The 25,604-nt window shown below is 43.7% G+C and overlaps 2 protein-coding genes and 1 long non-coding RNA gene across 14 annotated transcripts in view; 2 read left to right on the forward strand and 1 right to left on the reverse strand.

The window, feature by feature from the left end:
- Positions 1–14,728, forward strand: part of phldb1a (pleckstrin homology-like domain, family B, member 1a) — a 31,188-nt gene extending 16,460 nt beyond the window's left edge. For 2 of the 10 annotated variants that reach the window (XM_025009526.2, XM_017431961.3), the window contains 18 exons: positions 28–159; positions 332–469; positions 1,005–1,133; positions 2,771–2,926; positions 3,024–3,134; positions 3,294–3,383; positions 3,500–3,631; positions 3,969–4,091; positions 4,211–4,369; positions 4,544–4,684; positions 4,997–5,116; positions 5,201–5,267; positions 6,016–6,160; positions 6,528–6,618; positions 8,173–8,319; positions 9,684–9,903; positions 13,193–13,278; positions 13,763–14,728. In XM_025009526.2, the coding sequence (XP_024865294.1) occupies positions 28–159; positions 332–469; positions 1,005–1,133; positions 2,771–2,926; positions 3,024–3,134; positions 3,294–3,383; positions 3,500–3,631; positions 3,969–4,091; positions 4,211–4,369; positions 4,544–4,684; positions 4,997–5,116; positions 5,201–5,267; positions 6,016–6,160; positions 6,528–6,618; positions 8,173–8,319; positions 9,684–9,903; positions 13,193–13,278; positions 13,763–13,903 (2,328 nt within the window). In that variant the 3' untranslated portion in view covers positions 13,904–14,728. The remainder of the gene's footprint in view (positions 1–27; positions 160–331; positions 470–1,004; positions 1,134–2,770; positions 2,927–3,023; positions 3,135–3,293; positions 3,384–3,499; positions 3,632–3,968; positions 4,092–4,210; positions 4,370–4,543; positions 4,685–4,996; positions 5,117–5,200; positions 5,268–6,015; positions 6,161–6,527; positions 6,619–8,172; positions 8,320–9,683; positions 9,904–13,192; positions 13,279–13,762) is intronic. The other 8 variants (XM_025009527.2, XM_017431959.3, XM_025009529.2 and 5 more) reach the window with 8 other exon arrangements.
- On the reverse strand, positions 1–22,279 carry LOC108245230. Of its 2 annotated transcripts, XR_005233909.1 has the most exons (6): positions 22,148–22,279; positions 16,532–16,603; positions 15,061–15,159; positions 10,702–10,913; positions 249–436; positions 1–138 (listed from the first exon to the last, which is right to left on the reverse strand). It is a non-coding gene; the product is annotated as an uncharacterized LOC108245230 (long non-coding RNA). The 2 variants fall into 2 exon arrangements; XR_001808966.3 differs by lacking the exon at positions 10,702–10,913.
- Positions 22,280–22,377: 98 nt separating this feature from the next.
- On the forward strand, positions 22,378–25,598 carry atf5a (activating transcription factor 5a). Of its 2 annotated transcripts, XM_017431969.3 has the most exons (5): positions 22,393–22,514; positions 22,765–22,813; positions 23,518–23,766; positions 24,105–25,293; positions 25,381–25,598. In XM_017431969.3, exons 3-5 carry the CDS (start codon positions 23,625–23,627, stop codon positions 25,565–25,567), a joined length of 1,518 nt encoding a protein of 505 aa, XP_017287458.1. In that variant the 5' UTR covers positions 22,393–22,514; positions 22,765–22,813; positions 23,518–23,624; the 3' UTR covers positions 25,568–25,598. The 2 variants fall into 2 exon arrangements, with proteins under 2 accessions (XP_017287457.1, XP_017287458.1); XM_017431968.3 differs by lacking the exon at positions 22,765–22,813 and having other exon boundaries at positions 22,378–22,514.
- Positions 25,599–25,604: the final 6 nt, after the last annotated feature.

Below are 25,604 nucleotides of genomic sequence, written 5' to 3' on the forward strand. Positions count from 1 at the left end.
AAAAAAACCTTATAAATGTGCACTCAGTGTGAAGAGTTGTTCGCTGGGCAGGAGCAGGTCTACCTGGAGGAGGAGAGGAAACAGATCCTGGTCAGGGTCGACGACCTGAAGCACAGAGTCGGTGAACTGGAGCAGCAGCTACAAGAGACCAAACAGGAGGTCAGCCCACAAACACACACAAACACACTCAAACACATCAGGGATGACAAACGAGGCACTTACGCTCGGCCAATCAGAGCTCCACTCACCGCAGTCTGAGCCTTTTCACCTTGAAGCGTTTATTTAGCTTCCCGGCAGCTGACTCCATGTGTGTGTGTGTGTGTGTGTGTAGGTGGAGATGGAGCAGGCCCTGATGCAGGCGGAGAGGCGCGCCGAGCAGGAGCAGGTGGAGGCTGAGAACGAAGTCGTCTCGCAGCTGCAGCTCCGAATCAGCCAGCTGGACAAGACCACCCAGAAGGAGAAGGACAAGGTGAGCGAGAGACGCCAACTGCACGTGAGAATGCTGATCACACACCTGGGGTCGAATACAGGCAGCTCACTCCTTTCTAAATGTGTGGGCTAGATTTACATCATGGATCTTTATGTGAAATAAATATCAGCTCGTTTGCACTTCTCTTTTCTTGTCTTAAATCACAAAGTGCGACTTGTTTTTCCTCTCAGGTTTTTTAAAAAAATGTGGCTGAAATCGTGTTTATGAGAACTTTCAGTTCGGCCACAACTACCAAGCGCCGATTTAGAAAAGCAAGAAATCTCCTTTTTTAACCTTTAATCTGTCTGTAACTACCAACCTAACCTCTCCCTCCTACAATAACCTTTTTAATTGCTATAACTCACAGCTTTAGAGCCTGACTGCATGGACTTTTTAGTTGTCCTTGATCTTTTTTTTTTTTTTTCCTTCCCTGGCGTGACGATTTGGGTTTGAATGTTGGCACGATTGTGTGTGTGTGTGTGTGTGTGTGTGCGCGCGTGTCTGCGTGTGTGTGTGTGTTTCTGTGTGTTTTTAGGGGAGAGCTAATGTGTCGGCTGAGCGGAAGGCCCTGGAAAAGCAGAGGAATGAGTACAATGAGCTGAAGAGGCAGTTTGATAAGTGCCCCTTGTCTCTAAGGGAACAGTTACAGGAGCAGCTCAGCAGGGTCAGTGGTCAGTGACTTCTATCATCCTGAACACCACAGAGCTGAATGATCTGCACAGACGTAACACTGACTCCGCTTTGGATTGCTCTGAGTGGCTCTTAAACCTTCCTATTGCACATTTTCTGCTGCTGCTGCTCTCACAAATACGGACGGCTTATTATTATATCATTCTTTTAGCTCCAGTCTTCCTCATTATGGATGCTTGCTGATGTTTGCAGATTTTGGTAACAATTAATACTGTTATTAACATCTTTGCTCTAAGACTTTGCATGTTTTTTTTTTTACTGGCAAGGTTTCCAAACATCTACACCCTGTTTCTGTTCTGCCCCAACATCACAAGATTCATTGGTTTCAAACCCACAGAAATGTTTTATCTATGTGTTCTTTTCTTATAGTTTCCTTTGTAGTCAACAAATGCATCATAAACATATTGAAAAGACAAAAAAAAGCAACACTACATTTATTTTCTTACATCTCAGCTGTCTGTCTGTTACAGTCTCATGCCACTGTGTAAATGTAGAAAATTAAAGGCCGAGCATTCCTGAAGGAATGAATATCACCTGCAGAAATTTAGACAAAGATCATCTTATCTTGTGAAACTTATCATGTTGTTAGAGGTGAAACCATGAAAATAAATTCATGCGCAGTCTCAGGCGATATGGCGTGACCTGTTAGCTTTCAGAGTCCGTGTTGTGAATGACTCTCAGTACTACCACACCACACCCCAGCTGAATGTTTGTAAAAGTGACCAACAAAACCACCTTGACGGGATCCCATATCTGTGGAAACCATTAAACATTTTTTTTGCAATTTGTTTGCAGTTGCGGATAGTTGCAGTTTTGAAAAGAGCAAAAACTAATTGTAAAACAGCTGGGATCTGTAGGTTTTAGCAAATGTCGCTGAAAAACGAACAAACGGACAACATTAGAAACTGTTCACTTGCTTGTAAGAATTTGTGGATGCAACATGTTGCATGAGGTTGACACAAAATATCCGTGGTTTGCTGTCTGTTCATTTTTCCGGTTTTAATTCCAAGTTTAATACACAGTTAACTGGAAACATGTTTTGGCACCCTCAGTATGTAATGAGCTCCTTGAAGGAGTTTTCGAATCTTTTGCGATATATCATTTGACATTTATCTCGTTTCCTGTCAATCAACAGCTCACTGAGGTGTGCAAGCTGTTTCTTTATTGAAGATTTATGTATATATTCATACATGTGCAGGTATTTGGCTTAAAAATGATAATTTATTAACTGAATCCATTATTGGATAATTAGAATTCAATATTTAGACTACGTTATTCTTCCTATTATTAGGTATATTTTACAAAGACAATGTGTAGCTGTCAAATGAAACAACTTTGTGTCACAATCAGGATTTCTTTTTTTTAGATCTTCAAAATAAAACAGCTGAATCAACATCCTCTGAGACGTTGTATGGGTTGTATGAATTTTTGGACTCCTAGGTGGCTTGTTAATTCTTGCTTTTTATTAATATATATATATATATATATATATATATATAGAGAGAGAGAGAGAGAGAGAGAGAGAGATCAGTTTAGGATTTAACTTGCCAAACGGTTTTATAATCCTGTTTGATTTTTGAGTCCCTTGAACAAATGTCTGCATGTGAACAGACGGCTGAAGCCCTGGAGTCTGGGACCAAACAGTTTGAGGAGCTGGAGTTCTGTCAGCTGGAGGAGGAGAGCAGTTTGGAGGAGAAGAAGGAGGCTCGGTGCCTGCAGCTTCTCCAACAACGAGCCGAGTATCACTGCAGCGTGGCCAAGAGGAAGGTGGGAGCGCGCGCCGTCTGTGTGTGTGTGGCAGCGTCTGAGCGTATTTATGTGAGTTTCTGTTTGCACAACACCAAGAACCATCTCGAATTCACAGGAGAAGATGGCTGCTCTGGACGCTCAGGTGAAGCAGCTGGGGATACAGGCGTCTCAAGACTGTGAGAAAATGGAAAAGGACAAGATGGCGACTCTGCAGCTGTTACACAAGGTGGGGCTTTCTGTGTTCCTCAGTGTACGATGTTTAAACACACTCACGGTCATGGCGTTGTGATATGATATAAAACAATCCGGCTGTGTGTGTGAGACACAAAGGCAGCTTTTACCAGTCGGGTAACACCTGTCCATCCATCCCGGTTCCACCTCTCAGGAGCAGGACAGGCTGTGCGTCCTGGAGAAGAGGTACCACACTCTGACAGGAGGGAGAAACTTCCCAAAGTCCACCAGCAGCATGAAAGAGGTGAGCAGGTCCACGTGAGGCATCGCATCCCATCCTCCTGTGGTGTGTTTAAGCTGGAGAAGAATTACTGCAAAAAGTAGACTCTGTTTTTTTATTTGGGTGAACTTTTTGGACAGGAGTTGCTTCACATCAGCGAACCTGACCTTGTTTATGTGGATGGTCCTCCTCATAGCCCCTGTCCCTCCTCTGCCTCCTTCTCCTCCTCTCACATCCCCTCCCCTGAACTCTGTCCTGTCAGGCTGCAAGAGGTAAATCTAAACAGAATCCAGTTTGAAAGAGAAAAATTAAAAATCCCAAAAGAAGCCGGTGCTTTTGTTAAACAGGGCATGCTTGTGTGTTAGCTCATATTAGCGTCCAGCAGGAAGCTTGCAGAGTGTGTGTCAGAAGGTCAAGTTTAAGGCTTTTGTTTGGTTTAAATCTTGAATAAAATGGACTTTTAAGATCGAGTCACAGCAGTCAGTATTAATTTTAAACGTATGTAGAGGCCAACCAAGTAGCAGATCCTCATTTTTTTCTTTGTGAAAACTTCCGGCTGACTTTAAGCTTGAGACATTCTTCTTGTTGTGGCCTTGGCTGTTGCTGCAGGAGTACCTCAGGCTGTCTGATGTCTATAGGATGTATGGAAACGCTTCTCTGCAGCCTCACGCCTCCTCTCCTGCCGCTCTCCGCTGCCTCTCCCTCACTGTATCACCAGCTCTGCCATGTAAGGTAGACGGCTTTCCTGCCCTTTGCAACGAACTGCTGATTAACTACATCTGCAGAACCTTTTCTTTTCTTTTCTTTTCTTTCCAACCTCTGCTCTCTCCCTGCTCTGTATCTGTGTGAAGGAGTACATCACGGTCAGTCAGTTAAGCCAGATCTTTGGGATGCAGAGGGATAACCCCTCCTCTTCCTCCTCCACTCCGTCATTCCGTCTTGCCTCGTCTGAGTCCACCTTCTCGTGCCACTCGGCTGCGTGTGGCCCTGCCTCTTTCCTTTCTGCACAGGTTTGTCCTTCCTAGAAGCACTGAACTGCACCATCCACTGAACATCTCCGAGCTTTGCTGTAGCTTGACATGAATTAAAAACTCTGCCACGTGTTTGTCTTTCCTGCCTGTTTTAAGCTCTATTGTTCACGGGTTTTTTTTTCTTCCTTGGCTGGATGCTTTTGATCACCTCAGAGCCAGCCTGAGCTCAGCAGGAATGTAATGCCTCCCATTAATCTTGAGCGCTGGTACCAGGACATCATGGCTGCTGGAGACCCTCAGTCATGTCCTCCACCGCTGCCTGCAAAGTCTTTTTCCACACGCAGACACGGGCAGGTAAACTCACTTCTGCTTTCTCTGTAATGTCTTGACGAAGAGCACTAACACCAAGCCAGACAAAGACCTAACACATTCCTACGAGGAAATCTTCTCGTTATATGTTAGCAATGTGTAGCTATGGACCTAAGACGCCTTCTAGTGGACAAAATGTCTGGGTAGTTTATGCTGTCCACCATTTGAAGGTACATTTAGACTTCCACATGCTCGGCTGAAAGTGTGACAGGCCAAAGAACACAAGTCCACTGTGAAACCCAGGAAGTAAATAATCTAAAAAACAGGAGATTGTTCCTTATTGTCTTCTCCTCTCAGATGCTGAAGTCCAAATCAGATGGCGAGGTTGGCCAGGGAACATCAAGCGCGCAGGTCTTCAGCGCCGCCATCCTGTCGCACTCCAGCAGTGTGACGCATGAGAGAAATGGGCCCTCCACGGTCAGTTTTACGCTTCAAAATCACCAGCGCGCTGTGACAGCGGCTCGCGCCGTGACGTTTTTGTGTTTTTCTTGGGGTTTATAGATTATGCCGAGAGAGAAAATCCCATTAGACATGGACTTCAGGAAACAAGTGGCTCTGCAGTGCAAAGGTACTCAAGCCCCTCAGTCTGCTCACATCCACGCGTCGCTGTAGAGCCTTAACAGGAATCCCCCATATAACTTTATACGGGAGCGGTATAAATTGATCAGCCAGAACATTAAAACCACCTGCTTATTGTTTGTGACGGTCTGCTGTAAAAGCTCTGACTTGTCAAAGCATAAAAATGGGAGCTCTTATTGTGTCTGACAAAAGGAACCTGGCAGGTTTGTGAGTTTGAACCTCGTTCATTGGAAATCTGAGCTCAGGACTAAAGTCTTGGGTGCTTTGCTGCATTTTGAGCAGTTTTAGTTCAGCATGACGGCCGGGAGGAGGCAGGGGACTCCTGATTAATTCACTTGCCAGAGTAAGAAGGGTGGTGCTTGGTTTGTATCAATATTCACATGATGATAGTGTCAATGAAAATTATCATAGAAATGCTGGTTTTAAAAAGAGTAAAACTAAGTGGGGCTGCATTGTAAAGGACACTGTGGAGCTATTTTCCTACAGAACTTCCTGGCCCCCTTAAAATATGGATTTTTTTCACCAGTCTCGATTGATTATGCCAAATATTAGGCAGTTATGAGTATAATGATGAAATGAAATGACTAGTATCGTCCTCCTTGCCTGTCAGAGGTTTTCCTGTTGTGGCTGATCAGTGTACAGTATCATCAGGTCATTGCTATCTACTGATAGCAATGACCTGCCTCCATCAGCAGAGGGTGGTGTAAGTCTGCAATGTGAACCCTCTGTTTGCACAGATCCGTCCCTGACAGTTCATCACTCCATCCTGCATCATCAGTCGCCACCAGGTGGCAACCAGGCATATGACACCCTGAGCCTGGAGAGCTCAGACAGCTTGGAGACCAGCGTCTCCACCGGCAACTCCGTCTGTACCCCAGAAAGGTGAGAGGCTGGAAAAGGGAGCAGTCGGCTCTGTTTCCATGGGAACACCCAAATCTGCCCCCTCACTCAGAAGAAAGGTCACCGCGCTTTGTTCCTGTGACAACATGTTTTGTGACACGTGACTACACTGGCTGTTGCCATGCCAACCCACTCAACTTTTGAAGTTCACATTATCGGGGCGTTAATGGGGAACCGGCGCGTCTCTCTCGCTCTCTCTCGCTCTCTCTCGCTCTCTCTCTCCCGCTCCCCCGCTGCTTTCCGGTGTTTGGTTTCCAGGCATGTTTGTTTACCTTTTTTTTTTTTTTTTTTCATCCCGAGCCTTGTCATAGCCGTGTAATCGATGCAACTTCCCCTTTGTGTGTTGTAGCGCCTGTGGCTTAGAGGCCCACAGGATAGAGGAGATGGAGAAGATGCTGAAGGAGGCGCAGCAGGAGAAAGCCCGACTGATTGAGAACAGAGTAAGTTTACAAGTTTACCTGCTGACTGTAAGTCAGCGATCTCCTGTCGAGTGTCGGGGATGTTTACAGCGCTGACTTGTCCACAATTTAATCAAAAATAATAAAACATTTTTTGAAAATTTTCTCACTTTTGTGCCATGCTCGACACTAAACTAAACCTTTACAGTTTATGGAGCCGTTTCAGTTGATTTACTTATTAGGAGAGCTCCCAGACACGGTTAAACTCGCAGCAAGAAGGAGCATAAAAAGCCCAAAATGATGTGTTTTAATGATACTTAGCATTACATATCACTTAGTGATGACGACCAGCGTGAGACCTGCTGAATCAGAAAGGCTTCAAACTTTGCCTCCAAAAGGATTAAATGATAAATGACTTTGTACCAATGTTTGATTTTTAAATTAGCTTTCCTTTACTTTTTTTTTTCTTTTTATATACAAACAACATATGTGCTTAACATCAAGCACATTTATCTGTTTAAGTAGTCAAAACTTTCTAATTGTTTTCGCACTTTGTACATGATGTTAGTAATATTATGAGAAACCCTAAATGTTTTTGGTATTAAAAAGGTGGATTATTTATAGTTTTGGTGTAGGTTAAACTCTTGACACAGTTATCATTAAAAGGGGTTATTTCTGTTGTTTAGATGTATTCTTTTACAAATATTCCTTTGCATTTCTGTTTGAATACAGTGAATAATATAGATGTTGAGTTTGGGTTTTTGTGCCACTTCCTACTTCAAATGGGTTCTGATTGCCTGATGAAGATTTTGTGGCTGAAAATGTTGGGATGAATTCTTCCTGCAGGTTTGACGATGTGCAGGAATTTCGTCCTGTTTATCTGTGTGCACCGATACTTTTAGAATTTGTTATATTATATATATAATATATAATTTTTTCTCATTACTAGTAAGCATAAACAGTACTGTAAATATAAATGTGACATTCACATTTGCGCCAGGAAAACTTTCTCTGAACAAATTGGATTTAAAATTCAGCTCCACAAAATTTGCAGCCCATAAATAATAACAAAGTCCCCGTCTAAAACGATTTATTGCAATAACTTTGATTTGCGTTTAAATTAAATTAGTGATTTTTTTTTCTCCCCCCATAAGATTCGTGAAAACAATAAAAACTTAAATCAGTAAGCATTTCATTTCCACCGAGAGCAGAGCAGGTGGAACTTTGAGTTAAACTATGTGAGACGTCAAAGTGAACAGCGAGCTTCAGATATGGTGAAATGAAGCCGTGAAACATTTTGTTTATCTTTGTATTCGCTTTCTTTATGTTGAAATAAAGCAGACCTGTGAGTAAGTGTCTGAAAGCTGCAAAGGATCATTTTACATCAGCAAAGCTTCCCCTTTCCGCACACAGACTAAAAGGCATAGATTTGACAAAACCCTGGATTGGGACTCCAATTCTCCTGTGCTCCTTCTGACATTCACCTGCTTTGTTTTGCAATATTTGCCTTCCATTAACATATTTTCCCCGTCTCCCCCTTCCCTTATTATTTCTTCTCCGCGTCTGCTCTTCGCTCTCTTGTCCCGACGCTCCCAGGAGAGGGAGGTGCAGGCTCGGCGGCAGATGCTGGAGGAGGAGCGGCGGAGGCGGGAGGAGGCCGAGAGGAGGCTTCAGGACGAGGCGGCCCACAGGCGGCGGCTGGTGGAGGAGGAGGTGAAGATGAGAGAGAAGCACTTCTCTCAGGTCAGTGGAGCAGCGGGAGGAGACGGGAGGAGGCGGGAGGNNNGGGGGGGGGGAGACACTAAAGTGAGGCTGGGCGTAAAAAAAAAGAAGATCAAAGATCGTCAAAGAGAAGGAGAGAGAGTGAAGGGGAATCAGAAAGAAACCAGAGGAGCAGGAGCAAAAAAAACAAGACATCCATTGTGTTTTTGATAAGTTTTAAGTCTGGCTGAATGTGTTCACTAGTGCCATTGTGTACAAATAAGGAATTCACTCATGCCAGCTTTGTTTTGTTTTTTTTACATTTGCAACTTTATAGGAAGTCAAACCTAAAGTTGCAACTTTTTCTTTTCTGAAATAAACGACTAATCAAAGTTTAACCAAGAGCCCTAAAGTAATCATCACACAACTCAACGTTTTTTTCCCAGAGACTTGGTTACAGGAATCCAATCAGGCTCAGTAAGCGTTCAAGGCTTTCTTTTCTTTAGCAGTGAGGACATGTTTAGTGCCTGGTTAACATGCGACACTAATCCGGTCAATGCAAACACTAAAAAACCTGTTTTCAGAGTTCAAATATATATATATTTTTAAAAATACATAATCACAAGGACCAAGCGGAGATGGTCCAAGGGCCACCTTTGGCCCTCCAGCCATGCTTTGCTCATGCGGGCACTACTGGCACGTGCTGCACCGAATGGTACACAGAGATTGTTGGCAACTACTGAACTCTGAACCCATAAAAGAGCTTCAGGTATCATTAGTGGAGGACTTTAATGGTCTGATAGAATCAGGATCGCAAAAACTGTCCAGCTGATTTGAACTAAACTGGATTTTGATTGTTTAAATAAGGACGTGCCTTTTCCGAGACCAAAAAATAATAATAAAACGTGTAACATGCAGTTAGCAGAATGAGGGAAAACAAGGCAAGCATCAGTGGTTTTAATCAACCAATTAGGCTGAAAAAAGGCTGAGAATGAAGCTGTAATCCAGAAAAAAAAGACTCATTTGAGATTTAAATCCCTTGATTTGACTTGACTGAATAGGAGATAATTATATTATTTTATTCATCTGTATTTTTCCCTTATAATTCCACTGGAGCTGGAGATTATCCCATCTGAAATTAAGAAAACCCCGTGGTAAAGCCTGAGCAAACCAACACAGGAAAAAAAAGAACAGGTTGAACCTGCAGCCAACAGAATCACCAATTAACTCCCTACGATAATCCCAACACCACCAAGCTGCTCTGTTTGAATTCAGAAACTAACAAACCTCAAATTTTTAAAAAGTACAAGATTTCCTTCGAAGACTGGTCAAAGAAATGGTTTCCTCCACGTCCCAATTTCGTCAAGCAGCATCCAGATAATATCGATGAATACTTTCCCCCGCAGGCCCGCCCAATGACGCGCTATCTGCCCAACCGTAAGGAGGAGTTTGACCTGCGAGCTCACGTGGAGTCGTGTGGCCACAGCATAGACACCTGCCCCTTCGTCATCCTCACGGAGAAAATGTGCAAAGGCCACCTGGTGAAGATGGGCGGGAAAATCAAATCCTGGAAGAAACGCTGGTTCGTTTTCGACCGTCTCAAGAGGAACTTCTGCTACTACATCGGTGAGGAGCGCAAATTTAAAAAAGTGTTTGTTTGTTTTAGTGCATATATGGACTTTAGTTTGGACCTTATATTGGAAACAAAAATCTGAGAGATACTGAGAGGTCATTCATATGCAAACCTACGATATGTGCAAAATTTGGTTATTCAGAGATAATAACCCAAAACATAAAGTATCTGCCGTTTTGTTTTTTAATTGTATAAACTACAGAGAACTGGGGAAGGTTTTTTATTTTCTGAGCTGGTTCAGTGACCTTTAAAGTGAACAAATCCTGTAATCTGCTGCCGTGTTTTCAAACTGAAGTTCGGACAATCAGCTCATGATTTGTTGCTCAGAAATGAAGCGACTCAAATTAAAACGGTGGAGAGCAGCGAGGCTTTCGTCCGGGTCGTGGGAGACACTGGGCCACATCTTTTCCCTTGTGGAGATCCTCAGGAGGTCGTGAGAGTTTGGTTCTCTAGTCCACGGGTGTCTTCTGTAGGATCTGTAGGCTGACAACCGTGTTCCTCGAGGCACTCTGTAGGGGGGTTGGACTCCGCTGGTGCTGCCATTCTGTTTGTGGGCAGGATCTCGAGGCGCAGCCGTCCAGAACAGGGAGTCAGGTTCTGTTTTTTGTAGATGATGCGGTTCTGTTGGTGCATTCGGACCATAACCTCCAGGCTGCGCTGGGACAAGCAGCTGAGTCCTGCTCAGATCTGGAACTCATCTGCATTAATGAGGGCTTCGGTCCAGACTGTCACCATGAAGCCAAAAAGCCAAAGCTCTTGATTTACTTGTCTGTCTGCGATGGAACTCTCACCTGTGGTCGTGAGGTACGAGTGACTGAAAGAGCGAGGTCCGAGGTCCGAGACTGAAACGGAGCTCCCTCTGTCGGGTGGCTGGGCTCAGCCTCGGAGATGAGGTGAGCAGATCTGTCAGGTGACATGGGACACATCCGAGACGGGGATTGTACTGCACATCCTCTGTGACTTGGAGAATGTCGCTGGGGAGACATGTTCCCTCCTGGGCCTTCTGCCTCCACAACCCGACAACAGATAAGAAGCAGAAAATGAAACGTAGGAAGGAAAATTAAAATGTTGGCACATACTGTGAAAACGCAAAACCCGATAAAAAGATCCAGCGAACTGAGGGCCCATTAAAATGTGCTGCTGAAGCTTAAACAAAGAGCAAGAAAAAAGTGACACCTCCAGACTGTTCCTTATTAAGAAGCTGACCAGTTTCAGCTTTAAATGAACAACAAACACATCTGGTGTTTGAAATGAGTCCTGCTCTGGGTGCTCTGAATCAACAGGTCTTCGCAGCAGAAACGAGTTGCATTAAATGTACAATTTTAGTGATTCTCTATGAAGGGTCCTGTTGGGTTTTGTTTTGGCATTTCCAGTGTGAGCTTCTGGTCTCGTTTACACGAACCAGCGAGTTGTGCAGGATTCGTCCCGCACACCGGGCCCTCACCCGATGTATTCAGCTCATCCAACAACATCGCTGACGTTAATTAAACCGTCAGCGGCGTTCTGATCCGTGCTCCTTTGTGTTAAAACTTTTTAGTCAGTGCGTTTAACTCCGTCCCGCACCGAATCCGAGACGAGAGCCGTTTCCTCAATAATTCACGCGCCTGTTTTGAAGCATTATTTTGCAATCAAAGTTCAAAACAGAACCCAAGTATGTTTTCATTACTGACACTCCTTTTTTTTTTTTTTTCTCCTCTCTCCATTCACTTGCCTAGCCCTTTTCACCCCCTCACTCCTGACGAAGATGATGGTGATGACGGTGATGAAATAAGATGCAATAGTTTCTCTAGATGTGTTTTTCTTGGGGAGGAGGCTAGCTCCTGGCTTGTTCGTGACTAATGAAACGAAACTCACATTTTCAAAAACATTTATCTCATTACTAAGCAGATTTGACTTATGGAAAAGTAAGAAATGAAAGAAAAAAAGTGGAATGAATTTCAAAAGATTGCCTTTTAATTGTTAGTCGATGTTTGTTTCTCTGTTGGGCGCTCGGCTCGACAGGAAGACTAAAAGAAAAAGACCAGTGTTTATTTGAACAAGCCCGGCATCCAGAAACTCTTAAAGCCCAAATTTATTTGAAGGCATGTCAGAACTACGGCTTTACTTTGAAACGCCTTCAGTTTGGCCCCGAACTACTCAAAAAAAATATATAAATCCATCAGCTCAGCGATGTTCTTTGTCAGGTGCTGAGCGTCTGAAGAGACTCTGAAAAAGAGAGAACAACAGAGACCGGACAGAAGGTCTGACCTGCTTTGAGCCAAGTTTTAAACCCCCCCCAAAAAAAAGATCAAAAGTGATATCCAAAAGTCGGCTTTCTTTTTTACCATTTACACAAATTTACATCCATGCCGGCAGCAAAACGGCTACAAGAGAGGAGAGGGGAAAGAAAAAAAAACTAAAAGGCAGACAATCGAGAAGAGAAGAAAACAAGTCAGATTCAAAGGATGGTGAAGACTTCAGGCATCGCTTGAAATAGACTCGCACTTTTAATTAACTTTTACTCTGATACGCTTCGGCTCGTACCTATTCAGGGGTGATGCGTTTCTGGGAAAAATAGTTTTTATTCTCTTGTTATGTGCCTGGCCTCTTCATCTAAATGTACTTTGGTATTCCTCCTTTCACCGACTCAGAATAAGGAGGGAAAAAAGTAGTAACGTGATATAAACATGATATAAAAGCTTTTGAGAGTCCAAATTGTACATATTTAATTTATTATTAATAAAAACAAAACAAAAAAAGAACTAATGATAGACATTAAGGCAGATTTTTAAAAGTTCATAATAAAACCAAACCACGTTTTCATACAAGCACAACATGCAGGAAAAAAGCCGAATAAAACAACCATAAAAGCAACAAATGATCAAAAATTGATGACTTTTGATTTATATTTTGCTTGAACGTTCTCGACTATTTCATCCATCTTGAATTCACAGCGTCTTGCCTTTCGCTTTTAATGTTTATGTGCCCCCATTTAAGGGAGCGTATAACAAGAAGAAAAATAGAACAAAAAAATAAATGGTGCGGCCAAATGTTTTTAAAAATGCCCCGATTATATGGGGTTTGTGTTTCTGTTGTTCCTCGTTGTTCGGTGAGACAGAACTGTTTCGCCGTCACTCGGCTGTGAAGTCTGATATCCCTCCCATCATCCCGGGCTTGATCCTCCTGTTCGGTGTCTGGGCTGGCAGGCGCTCTTGCATCAGTGCTACAAGATGTAATGTAATGTGTCTTAATATATTTATTTATTTATTTTCCCCTCTTTTTTTTTTTTCTTCTTCCTCTCAGACAAGCATGAGACCAAGCTGAAAGGGCTCATTTACTTTCAGGCCATCGAGGAGGTTTATTATGATCACCTACGCAGCGCCGCCAAGGTAAACGCTCCTTTTTCCATAAACTGCAAAACCTCAACTTCGCTGACAGTTTCTGAAATATTTAATGTGAATTATCAGTTTTTGTAAATGTAACAGTTAGTTTAGTGGAAGGAGCAAAAATCAGATATGTTAGTGTTAATTCAAAAGAACTTTAGGTTGAAGTATTGATTCACGTGAGCACAACTAAAATTAACTTTAAGTATCTATCTATCTATCTATCTATCTATCTATCTATCTATCTATCTATCTATCTATCTATCTATCTATCTATCTATCTATCTATCTATCTATCTATACTGTTTGTGTTTGAGTTAAAAAAGTCTAAATGTAACACTTTACCTCGGCTGTATTGAAGCTATATTAAATCTTGGCTTACTGTTTTTCAAAATAAGATGCAACAGGTGCAACATTTAGCTGTTTTTTTTTTTTTTTGGTCAAATCAAAAAAAATCAAATAAAAAGTCTGGTTTTCTTCTGCGACCCAGAGCCCCAATCCGTCGCTGACCTTCTGTGTGAAAACCCACGACCGACTTTACTTCATGGTGGCTCCGTCCCCCGAGGCCATGAGGATCTGGATGGATGTCATAGTAACGGGAGCAGAGGGCTACACGCAGTTCATGAGCTGAGAGACCACCGGCGGCGAAGGGCGGGACAGATTTGGACGACGGCGGAGACGGAGCGAGGGATCAGATGGTTTGCAACCTGATCTTGCTTTTCGAAGCTGAAATCCCACGGCCTGGAGGCGCTCAGCGGAGATGATTACTCTCATGAGAAGCCTGACGCCTTCCTGTGAGCGAGGGCTAAATGGTGACCGAGGTGCATTTTAGGGACGAGTTTAAAACAAAAATTATATATATATATATATATATATATATATATATATATATGGAGCAGTTTCTCAGCAGATGCAAGAAGGAAGCGCTGAACCAGAAAGCAATGTTCTCTTACCAAAATGTTCGAACCGCTCCAGTAAGCTTTTTGAGAATTCAGGTGGAACAAATTACAAGGTTTCTTAATTTTTATTTTTAATTTTTTAAACTGTTTACAACTTTAAACCTGATATATGCATGCGGTGTTATCACGCTAACCTGTTTTGATACGTTTCTACTTTTTTTTTGTTTTGTTTTCCTCTCCCGAGTTTTGGAGCTTTTTCAGACGCAAACCAAACTCTGGTGATTATTTCTGAACACTAAACCTACTATTTTAAAACCATATCAGAGGCCTCGTGTGTACACGTGCTGACTTTAACGTTTCTTTGTGCCAAATGTCAGTGAATGACTTTTACAATATTGTTGTTAATATGTATATTTATATGTTTGTTCCAGGAACTTTTCGTACATAACTGAGCAATAAATTGTATTTACTTTACGTAAAAATTTCAATAAAAACATTAATTATAACGCTGTATTGATACTCTAAAGAACACTGTTAAATAAATAAAAGACAGAAGATGTGTGTTTTGTCTTGTTGACCCATTTGCTGACGACATGTAGGTTAAACTGAAGATGTTCTGCAAACCTTTTCTTTGCTTTCTTAATTAGCGCTCCTCGGGAACAACTCATTAGTCGTTCTTTCCGTTGGTTCGTTAGCTCCGACTGTGTCACCGAAGCTGGAGCAGGGGTGCCACGGATGAAACCGCATGTTTGTGTTTCCGGGGCCGGCCTGATTAATCACAGGCTCGTCTGCGAGAGGTGAGCCACGTAAGAGGAAACCGTGAAATTACACGCAACATGCATGATTCAACAGGGAGAAATGGGGAAAAGCACACTTGCGCACGTCTCACCAAAGTAGTTCTTATCTCTTCGTGGGTCTTCGCCCGTGCCCTTGTTTCAAATCGCGGCTCGGCGGTGATGTGTTTGGGAGGTAGGACTTATTTACTCACCTGCAGTAATCAGAGCAGATATGCAGATAATAAAAAAAATAAATAAATGAATAAAAAAAGCACACACTGCTCCTGACTGCTACTGATTAGATTCAGCAATTGAAATGTTAATCCCTAATTCCCTGGCTGAGGTGAAAACATGATGTGTAATATTTATGAAAACGAGCATCCCTCCCCTCCCTGTGTTTCTGTGCAGGTAGGGGCTTCAAACGTCCGTGGCCTTACGCGCACCGTTCACATATGTCTCTGACCTTGGGAGTGATTCCCCCCCCTCTGAGCCTCCGGTGCGTTCAGCAGCATAATAAACGGCTCTTTAAGAGGCCAATGTGAGCTCATTATGGTGGCGACGAGCCTGAGTGACACCTGGCCTTATTGGTGGTGAAATATTAACGAGCCAGGGGTGATCCCCCCCCCATCATCAACACCGACCGTCCCGGCTGCCTTCGTCGCACGTGAGGCGGACTGCGAATTAGCAACGGTCTCACGTGAGTTTGTCGGCACTAATGGGAGACATTAGGCTTGTCTAAACACAGCTTGAACAAGAAAGAAAATAAAAAAATTCTGATGAAATGGAGACGTCTCTCAGCTCGGAGAGCGCACATGTCAAAAAGTCTCCCGCGTTTGGGCGCGAAAGGCGTTTGCCGTTCGTAAGTTTTCACATCCCCCGTGCGAGTTCAGATTCATTTAGGAGATTAAAGAAGAAAAATCTGTTGCCCAACCCCAAACATGCTCCCCCTCTCCAAGCACACACACACACATAGAGATATCACAGATAAAAGCGTCTTTCATTAAACGCATCTGAAGCGGCGGCGCCAGCTTTGAACAAATCAAACTCATTTTCTTTGAAGGGAACGCAAACTGACACTAATTCGCAACAAGGAGCACAACATCCAAACTCATTAAATTTCAATATTCTCAGCCTCTGTGGCAAGCACAACAATACTGAGTGCGAAACTATCCGAGGGGGGGAGACAAACACCGGCATGAGAGGACAAGCTGAGTGTACATGAGCTCAACACGCTGAGGGAGAGTCGGACCTCTCTGTGAGTTACCTGCAACTTTCAGCTTATCTTCTGCTGATTGTTAAAGTACTTTATTAACTCGTCAGCTGCCTCCTACGCCCTCCACCTCTTTGTGCACAATCTACCAGGCCCTCAGTATCAATATTTCTTTCCCCCCCATCAGTCAAATGTTCCTTTTTCCCGCCGAAATTGCTGCGTAAAAATATCTTACACTTGAATAAAAGGTGAAATCAGATGATGAATGTCACATTAACGTGAACCCAGCTTGTTGATCTTTTTTTTTTTTTTTTTACATTTAGAATAAAGAAATGTCAAGCCACAAACCCCAAAGGGGCTGAGCAGCAGCTTACCGAAGGGATGAAGCAGGGTTCTGTGGAAAGGTGCAGCTTCGGGTCGCCTCGGACAAGAATATCCTCTTATTTCTGAAAAAAAGAAAAATAAAATGGCTGTGTAATGTGAATCTGAAAGCAGTGCAAAGGTTTAAATAATTGTGTTTGAATGAATCGCCTTAAAACTTTGACAAACAGGGCTGTTTTAAAATAAAAAAGCAATTAATACTTTGTCATTAATCATCTTTAAACAACTCCATTCTTCATAGCAGTTCATGCAAACGGTATTTAAACTGCGAGCACACTTCAGCAGAAATATACTCCTGCTGGACGTGTCCCAGGCTACAGCTAGCTGCCGCTGCTGAGAATATATTCTATATGAATAGCTGCAGAATTGTTGGAGGTGCAAATGACTACTGGAATGAATCGCTATGAAATCTTTGGTTGTTATAAAATAGCAGCCATCCTCCGTGGAGCTGAAAAGGTTGGGCACCGCCGGTCTAAACAACAAACAAGTTCTTCAAAAGGCCTAACACAAGGCATTATTATACTGATATTTATTGCTGGAAATAGCTCAAATCAGATGTGCATTATTCACACGATATATATTAGAACAGTACAATTAAATAATAATCTCAGTAACTAATAAGTAATATAGATTGACGGTCAGGTCAATGATTTCTCTAATTCTAGCTCTGATAACTGACAACAGGCGTGTGGCAGACGGGAGCGTTTTTCTTCTGAGACACAGCTCTTTCTCCCGCAAAGCAAATTTGTCCTGCGTTTTCTAAATGACAGAGTCAAAGTTCACAAGTTTTAACAGACAGAAGAACCTGTATTTGGGGCGAACTTCTGTCTGATGAATTCAAAAGGAGGAGGTACGGAACAAACAACGTGGTTTAATCTCTGCAGCATCTTTTATACTCTGGTTTGTTTTCGCTGGTTAAAACACAGCGCCTCGTTTCTACCTTCTGTTAGAAAAGTTGTTTTTTTTACGCTTCCACTACAAGTCCCACCCACACACAGCAGCTCTGGCTAAAACACATCCCTTTGATTGATGTGCGAGGATAAAAAAGGAGCATTCTCAGATGGCCCCTATCTTTGTAAATATAATGATTTTCTGTTTAGTGCTTATGTGACAAATTGCCATGGGAGCCGGCTCGCAGAAAGCATGTTGCCTGATTGAGTATCGGCTGTGTTAAAGTCAGAGGCGACAGACGCTGCGTCTCTGGGGCCTTAAAGGTTCTCGCAGAGCACGATGACACACTCTTGAGTGCTGTAAATAACACAGGGAAACCACCGGGGACCTGTTTACAGTTCAGGTCTTTGCAAGTGTGTCGGGACTTGTGCTTTTCCTGTCTTTATTTTTTCTGTGCCGAAGTTTATTTCGTTGGGATTTCTCTGTACTTCTCTGTGTCTCCCCGCGTTGCCCTTCTGCGTTCCAGGTCCCGTTCCTCAGCTCCTAGCCCCGCCCGCTAACGCCTGTTTCATGTCCTCATCAGGCTCACCTGCAGCCAATTTCCAAGCCCGGTCTTTTTGAGCTTTCCCCTCCCAGCTCGCCACAGTGACGTCAGAGGTGGAACGTTGGAGCGACCGGATCATTCGGAACAATTGCTCCAGGAGAAGATTCGAGCTTGTGGAACGCCAGGAACGCCTCACCGCAGCGACACCTGGTGGCCAAATCGACTCAAGAGTCACAGAGTTCGTCTCACACGCAGCAAAACGCGGTGGGAACACTCAGCAATGAAACGCTTTTTGATTTCCCATCACATGATTGAAATAAACAACTAAACTAAAGAAAGAAATAAACTTAGCATAAAAAATAAAAATAAGATGTTATTAAAGGTCATTGAGACAAATAATGCCAGTTTTTGTCTCTTGTGACCTTTTGTGTTGGTTGATATTATTTTTTGAGTAAAAGGATGTTTCATTTGAATCAGTCTGTATTTGTAGGAGGTAATTTTGTACATTTAGTTGTTTTTTTTTTTTTTGGTTTAGATAAAACAACCTGTTCAACAAAGCTAGGACTGAGACGCTTTCTACCTCCTTCCACAACGACATTTGATCATCTAAAACCACGCTCGATACGAGACAGTCGGCTAAACGAGAAGAGACTCCGCAGATACGCCGCGGGTTAGAAGAGCTCTGAAATATTTCTTTAATGTCGGGACGTGAATCAGCCGCCAATCAGGCAGGGATATGAGAAATAATCCTTCGCATTTAAACTATATACGTACTTTCATTTTGTGTATTTTATTTTTAAACAAGATCACCGTGTTTTCCTTTGCGTTTCGCTGGATTTCAATCCAAGATTTCGACGTTCGGTGACATAATGGGACTGTGGGATGAACAGTCACGTGACAGATTGTGGAACAGTGTTTTGGAACGAATATTATGTTTCGATTTTGCCATCGCTTGTCCATCATCACTCTCCCGTTGTTGTGCTTCATGCCATGTCTGGTTCGATGGTGCGGCTCCTTCTGGGTTTCTTTGCTTTCTTTAGTAAAGTTTTCTGTTTCTTCCACCTCCTTGTGTTGTAGTCTACATTACTGGGGCAAACTGTCAAAGCGAGGTTCTGCGAAAAGGTTGCGAACAACTAATATCTTGTTTGCTCTTTGATTGACCTCAGTTTGGAGAAAAGAAGTTTAATTCTTAGTTAAAAGCCTGTCCCAGCAGGACCAAAAGTACCAAAGTGGACCTCTGCTGTTTTAAAACCATAAGTGATGTGCAAACGTTGGGTTCCTAATTCTGTTTCCCAGGTTTTTCTGTAAACTTTTGCCAATTAAAACCTTTTTGCGTAAACACTGTACTTAATGTAATTTACCTGTCTCTGTTTAGTGTCATGAGCATCACTTTATCAGCCCCAGCTTATAAAGTTCCTCATTTAAGAGTCAGAGTTCAAACCAATAAAACGAGACATCCCAGATAACTCGACGAGTGCTGCAGCTTTTTACATCAAACACGCCTAACTCGCCGTAAAGTCCTTGAGGAATAGCGAGTAAACATAAACCTGCGAGTGACTCGTTCCATCCTGTCACGGCTGAATGCCAAATGAAGTTGAGTTTTAACATTCACGGAGGTAAATTTCATTAACGCTCGCCACCTTTCGCAGAATTGATTACCTGTTTTCATGCCAAACAGACAAACATGTAAGCAATCAGCGGGCTGAACACAAGCAGAAACATCCACAAATCCCCTCTGAGCGGCTTCCTTTCACAAGTGCTAACGGAACTACATGTTTTCTTCATATGTTCAAAGAGGGGCAAAAGTTGAGGACAATAAATTCTGAGAGAGATGATGATGAAATGATGGTGTAACCTTTACTAACGCGCCATACTTGCACTTGGCATGCAGCGTCGACTTTTCTAACTTTTCAACTCATGTACAACATTCAATTAATCTGGCTATCATCTCACATTACCCTAAAAAGTACAGCAAATATCTCAAAGAGACACGAGGACCGGTTTGATTCAGGGCTGTTTTCACTGGCTAAATTGGCTTGTTAACTGTGGTTTTGCTGTTTCGACAACTTGTACGCTATCTCGTTATTGCTCTGAGATGCTGAGCCCGCCAGATTATCTGAAGCCAGCAGCAGGCATAAAGGGCTTTTTTTTTTTGGCGTAAAGAACCCACCTCTTTTTGAATAACGCCACAATAAATTGCTCCTGATGGAGGAGACAACAGGGAAAGGCAGCCATCTCACCACGAGCAGCACCTTGGATTTCTCTGGTGACGCACAAACAGGAAGCCCTCAGTGGGCCAATTAATACAGACAGGGAGAGCAGTCAGCGATTTCCTGTGAGACCTGCCAACTTCACCAGCTACTACTATCTCAATCTGGTTTCCATTACGACCACATTTATCTAGATTGCATCAGGCAGCCTTTTCTACAAATCTCCCAAAGTGTTTCTTATAGAACACGTTGGGCGTTTTGCTGAACAGTTTCCCAACGAAAAGAAGCGTCCCTTTAAACACTTTCAGACAAAACAGATTAGCGCGTTTACTCAAGTTTAACCAGATTACACGTGTCAAACTTCTGTCTGTTACAAGAAAACTTGTTTCACTTTGTGTGCAAAGGGCTCCTTCTGCCCTATCAGTTCCAGTCAGGAGCTCAGAGACTCCCTCTAAATGCACGCCTATGCTTCCCGGCAGACAAATCTATTATGGGCTCGTCAATATGTAAATTGAGCAGAACTGTAAATAAATCTATTGGTTTTGGCAAAGCGATAATGTTACAGAGATGCAACTCAGCAAATGAGATGGAGAAATGGTTGGACAGGGAGGGGTAGACTTACAGAGGAGAGGCGAAAGGAAAACAGTAGGTAAGGAGGAGAGAGAGAGATGCAAATCCCATGGCAACAGCAACCAGAAAACAAGTCTAAAATAGGGGGCAGTGTCCGCTATCGCTATAGCAACAGGAGAACAGTACACTTGCACAGCTCCAGGATTTGCTGAAAGAAAAAAAAACAAAGCTTTAATTCTCACAAAATTATTGATGGTCCCTGACAGCAACGTTAGGTACTTCAGTCAGCTCTGTCTCACTAAATTAGCTGCACAAAAACAAGACTTTTGTACTAAGTAAATATTCAACCACCTTTTGGCCAATAAACTGTCCTCATTTATTATTTATTGTCATTTATTGTGCCACACTTGCACTGACATCCTGAGCAAACAACTGTTATTTAATACACCTGTCTATAAATTTAAACAAAAGACATAATTACGCCAGAATTATTTTAAAAAGTGTTGTTTTTTGCAGTGAGAAAAAGGATTTTATTACATCATCTCATTCTGTTCTTACAGGTAAAAAAGATAGCTTTGTAAAAATGTAGCTGTCAAAAAACTCTGAGTCTGGAAAACTACCCCACCTAACTCCACACTCGGTTTGTTTACATGAAACATGTGCAGAGTCTGCACTGCAGGAAAAAAAAAGACATCAACTCGCTGACGGTTCGCCTTGCCTACCACTGTCCAATCATATTACAGATAGAGCGGATTCTGACCAATCACAGAACGCCAGTCAGGGCCGAACAGCCAATCGCATTAGGCGCGAACCACTGATGCAACGGCGATGCAACAGCCTTCCTGCCGAACAACAAAGTGTGTTATGAATCAAGTAGTCCCTCTACAACACGACGCGATGCCTTGTGGTAAAGTACAGTGTCTCGGCTGTATGTTGGCAGAGCCGTGTTTATAAAAACAAAGCGTCTCAGCGGCAGGTTATGGACATTACCGAGCGGCTGCGTCCCGCCGGGCTCCGAAACGAGCGGCGCCGCCTCGTCTCTATAGCAACAAAGAAGCAACGGCAGGCGGAACCCGTTACAGTAATGTGATTACTTAGTTCCGACGAGCACACGCGGAAGCAAAACAAATTTATTATTTATTTATTTCTACTTATTTATTTCACCTGAATGAAGTTATCGACACTGCATTTGTTTGTTTGTTTTTTTGCCCTATGACTTTTCTTCTCCAAACTATTTATTTATTTATTTTACTCAACTCGGAAAGTGGTTAATGCTAGCATACATTAATGTGTAGCATTGTATGCTAGCAGTTAGCACACGATGCTACGCAACAACTTTTCCGAACAGATGCTGGAAATTCAACTTTTTAAAACAAGAAACAAGTGTCTCTTACTACTTCATATATGTATATTGTTATCTGTTGCAGCGGCAGTGGGACGTCCTTCGGTGATCCGCGGAGGGTCGGAGGGAGGCAGGGGAGGGGCGGAGGGATCTCTGCGCCGAGCAGCACCGCTTCTCATCCCGGTGACGCAGTTGGTTGCTAGGTGTGAATGAACTGATGCTTTGTCTCCAATTAAGCTCCTCCTCAGTTTACAGGTCTGCCACAACAAAGCAGCATCTCGACCCTTTCGCGTCGTCCCGAGTATTCGGAGCTGAAATATGGCTCTATAATTCCGTCGAGCTGTCGGACCCTGAAAGAAGCCGTGCTTTGCTTTAGCAACGCACCCTCAAGTGCTCTACAGTTTTTCTGCAAGAATGGAGTAAGTCAAACTCTGCCTCTGCTCACTTCTTTGTATAGTTCACACTTGTTTGGCACGAGTATCTTCGGATGGCTGCTTTGTTTTTCTACTTTAGATTCAGTTTATTACATTTTTAACTTCCTTAACAGCTGCTGAGCATCTGCTTTTCTAATGTTTTGTGTCTGTCAGTGCATGCCAGGGTGATACAGTATTGTTCTTTTTGTTGTTGTTGTTTTTAAGACACTTAACTATATTTCCTTTAAATGCATAGCCTCCAGACTCGTTATCATAACTGGATTTATGATATGCCAACTTCAGATGTGAGTCTTGCAAGTTTTATTTATTGTGGCTTTGTTTCCTAAGTGTTACCAGAAGTTTAAAAAAAGAAAAAATAGGCAAAAAGTTTAAAATGCAAGAAAGCAGTGGCAGCCTCCAAGGGAAGAAGCTTGGGTATTAACTTTGCTGTAATCTGAGCCACTTATGCGATCAAACAGAGGTGATTAATTTCAAAGAAACATGGATTAGGAGCAGCTGATCTGCATTAATCCAGTTTAACCACCAGGGTGCCTCTCACTTGAGAGACGTGGTTACTGTGGAGCTTTATATCAACAACTGGGCCCTTGACAGCATCACTGTCAAGTCCCACGTGTTTTGGAGATGTGATGTTCATTTTGCTTCGAGGCGGTTTAAAGTCCAAAAGGACAAAGCTTTCCCCTCGGCATCACTCATTGTTCCGATCTGATGGAACTGCTTGTTTTATTCAGACTCTTGACTGGAAAGGATTTGTCGTGCATCTGCGTGCGGAAGAGTAAATTGGACATCATGAAAATGCTCAACTTCTACATTTATAGGTGATTTCTTTATTGGCGTGTGCCATCAAAGCACCTAATGGTGCTGAAAGCCACTTGCTGGGGGGGAGGTGGGCTTCGCAGCGTGTTATTCGTGGTTCCATCAGTTGACAGAAAGAGTCGGATCTTTGAAAGTGGCACGGCTCTCTGATCCCTGTTTTCTGTTTACCCTCCAGGTTTCATTATGCTCACCCTGCCCTGCTCTCTGTGGCCCATCTGTCAGACCCCGCTCGCTCTCAGCGTCTGCTCGGACTTGGACTGAATCAAAGCGTCAGCAGACAAAATGATGGCAACGTCGGCTCATGTTTGGAAGACTCTTCGTGTCTGCCCGGCAGACCCCCTCGCTCTCTCTCACCCACAGGCTAGCCACAGCCAATCACAGGGGTGCAGGGGGGAGGTGTCAGAGGAGAACCAGCACTTAATTGGTGAGTTGCCGCAAGTGCGTTTTTTTATATTTTTCCCCATTTCAGGTGGGCTCGGCACTGCAGCAGATTCGTCCTTCTTGAACAGTAAGTAAAAAACTAGCTACCTCTACTATATCGATGTTGGACAACTTCATTAAAATATGCTTTGCACGGACGACGGTCAGCCAGATTATGCTTTTCCAAAACTGCTACTAGAACCGCTAATAACTAATATTTTTTCTTTGCGTGATTTTTCATTTTTTATTATTTTTTTTCCCATTTTTACTTTTTAGCTGCAACGGTTTTTCCCGTCAATCATCTTGTAACGAACGTCGTTTTTTCCCCCCCGTCCTCTATAGGTGATGGTCTCACTGACTGGATGACGGAAGAAGTGGATTTCTCCTCGTACCTCCCAAACCCTCCTTCCCCTCCCTCCTCCACCAATGCCTCCCTTCCCCCTTCACCCCTTCAGAATGATATCCAGGTGCCCTCTGACTTGGAGGTCATGACCTCTCTGCTGCAAGAGGAACTCGCCCAACTAGAGGACTACTTCCTGTCTGAACCGCTGCCAGAGAAAGGGCAGAGGTTGGGAAAATGCGACAGGGGTCCACTGCCAGCGGGTCCTCAGCCGTTCAGTCAACTGCCGTACGCATCGTACTCGACGTCCAACCAATCGGAACCCAACCCCCTTCTTGTTACCCTGGCAACCGGGGAGCTGGACCTGCTGAGCATCTGTGGTGGGCCGATTGGGAGATCCAAAATTCCCAGACACGCCCCGTACAGCTGCAGTCGCCCCAGTGGGTGTGGTAGGAAAAGAGTTGTTGACGGAGTCAGGTTCAGTGAAGGCTATGACAACGGTTTGTTGAGTTCCAAAGGAAGCAACTCAGGTAACTCTGCCGTGGCCCTTGCAGGTAGTTATGGCTGCGCAGATGATGACCAGCTGGTAGGGAAAAGCTATTGTCTGGGTAGTGCAATCGAGGTCAGACGATGTGCCGGTTTATCCAAAGATGAGAAGAATTGCTGTTTTACTCAAGATGTGATCGGCGGTGCAAAGGTTGTTGGCGGTGGGTTCGGCTTTGGCGGATCACTCGACGCCCCGCATAAGAAAGAAGATGTTTTGATGTATAGCATGAGGGAGGTCAGCGGGGGCACTGGTAACCACGAGGTGCTGAGCAGTGTCAAAGCTAGCGTGGAAGTGACAAAAGCCTCCGTGTCCTGGAAAAGCGACGGCAGCGATGGTTGTTACGTTCCAGCGGCGCCGCAGTCCGAGGCCTATCATAGCTTCTTGGGGAGCGTGAACGAACAGGTGAAAACAGAGGGGCTCCAAATACTTCAACCTGATTTGCACTGTAATTACCTTGAGCATCCGGCCCCAGAATGTTTCCTGATGGCGAGAGAGGGTCTGAACTTGGACTCTCCGGGGCACAGGCAGGCGTGCAGGCTGAAGGAAGACCACTGTGCCATGAAATACGAAGTGGACCTCATTCCACATGAAGGCGGGGAGCGAAAGCAGAAGAAAAGAGATCAGAACAAAACTGCCGCTCATAGGTAAAAATAATCCAGAAAGTTGACACGGTTTTAAAAAAAAAACACAAACCGTTTTTCCTGAATCTTTGTTTTCTTTACCAAACGCAGGTATCGCCAGCGAAAAAGGGCGGAGCTAGACTCTTTGGAGGAGCAACTGCATTGCCTCGAGGGAAGAAACCGGGAGCTGCGTGACAAGGCAGAGTCCGTCGAGCGGGAAATCCAGTACGTCAAAGACCTGCTGATCGAAGTTTACAAGGCGCGCAGCCAGAGGCTGAAGCAGGACACAACGGCGTAACGCCGCGCCCCGGCAAAGACCTCCGAGATCCAGCCTG

The sequence above is a fragment of the Kryptolebias marmoratus genome, linkage group LG13, assembly GCF_001649575.2.
Source record: "Kryptolebias marmoratus isolate JLee-2015 linkage group LG13, ASM164957v2, whole genome shotgun sequence".
NCBI classification, from domain to species: domain Eukaryota; kingdom Metazoa; phylum Chordata; class Actinopteri; order Cyprinodontiformes; family Rivulidae; genus Kryptolebias; species Kryptolebias marmoratus.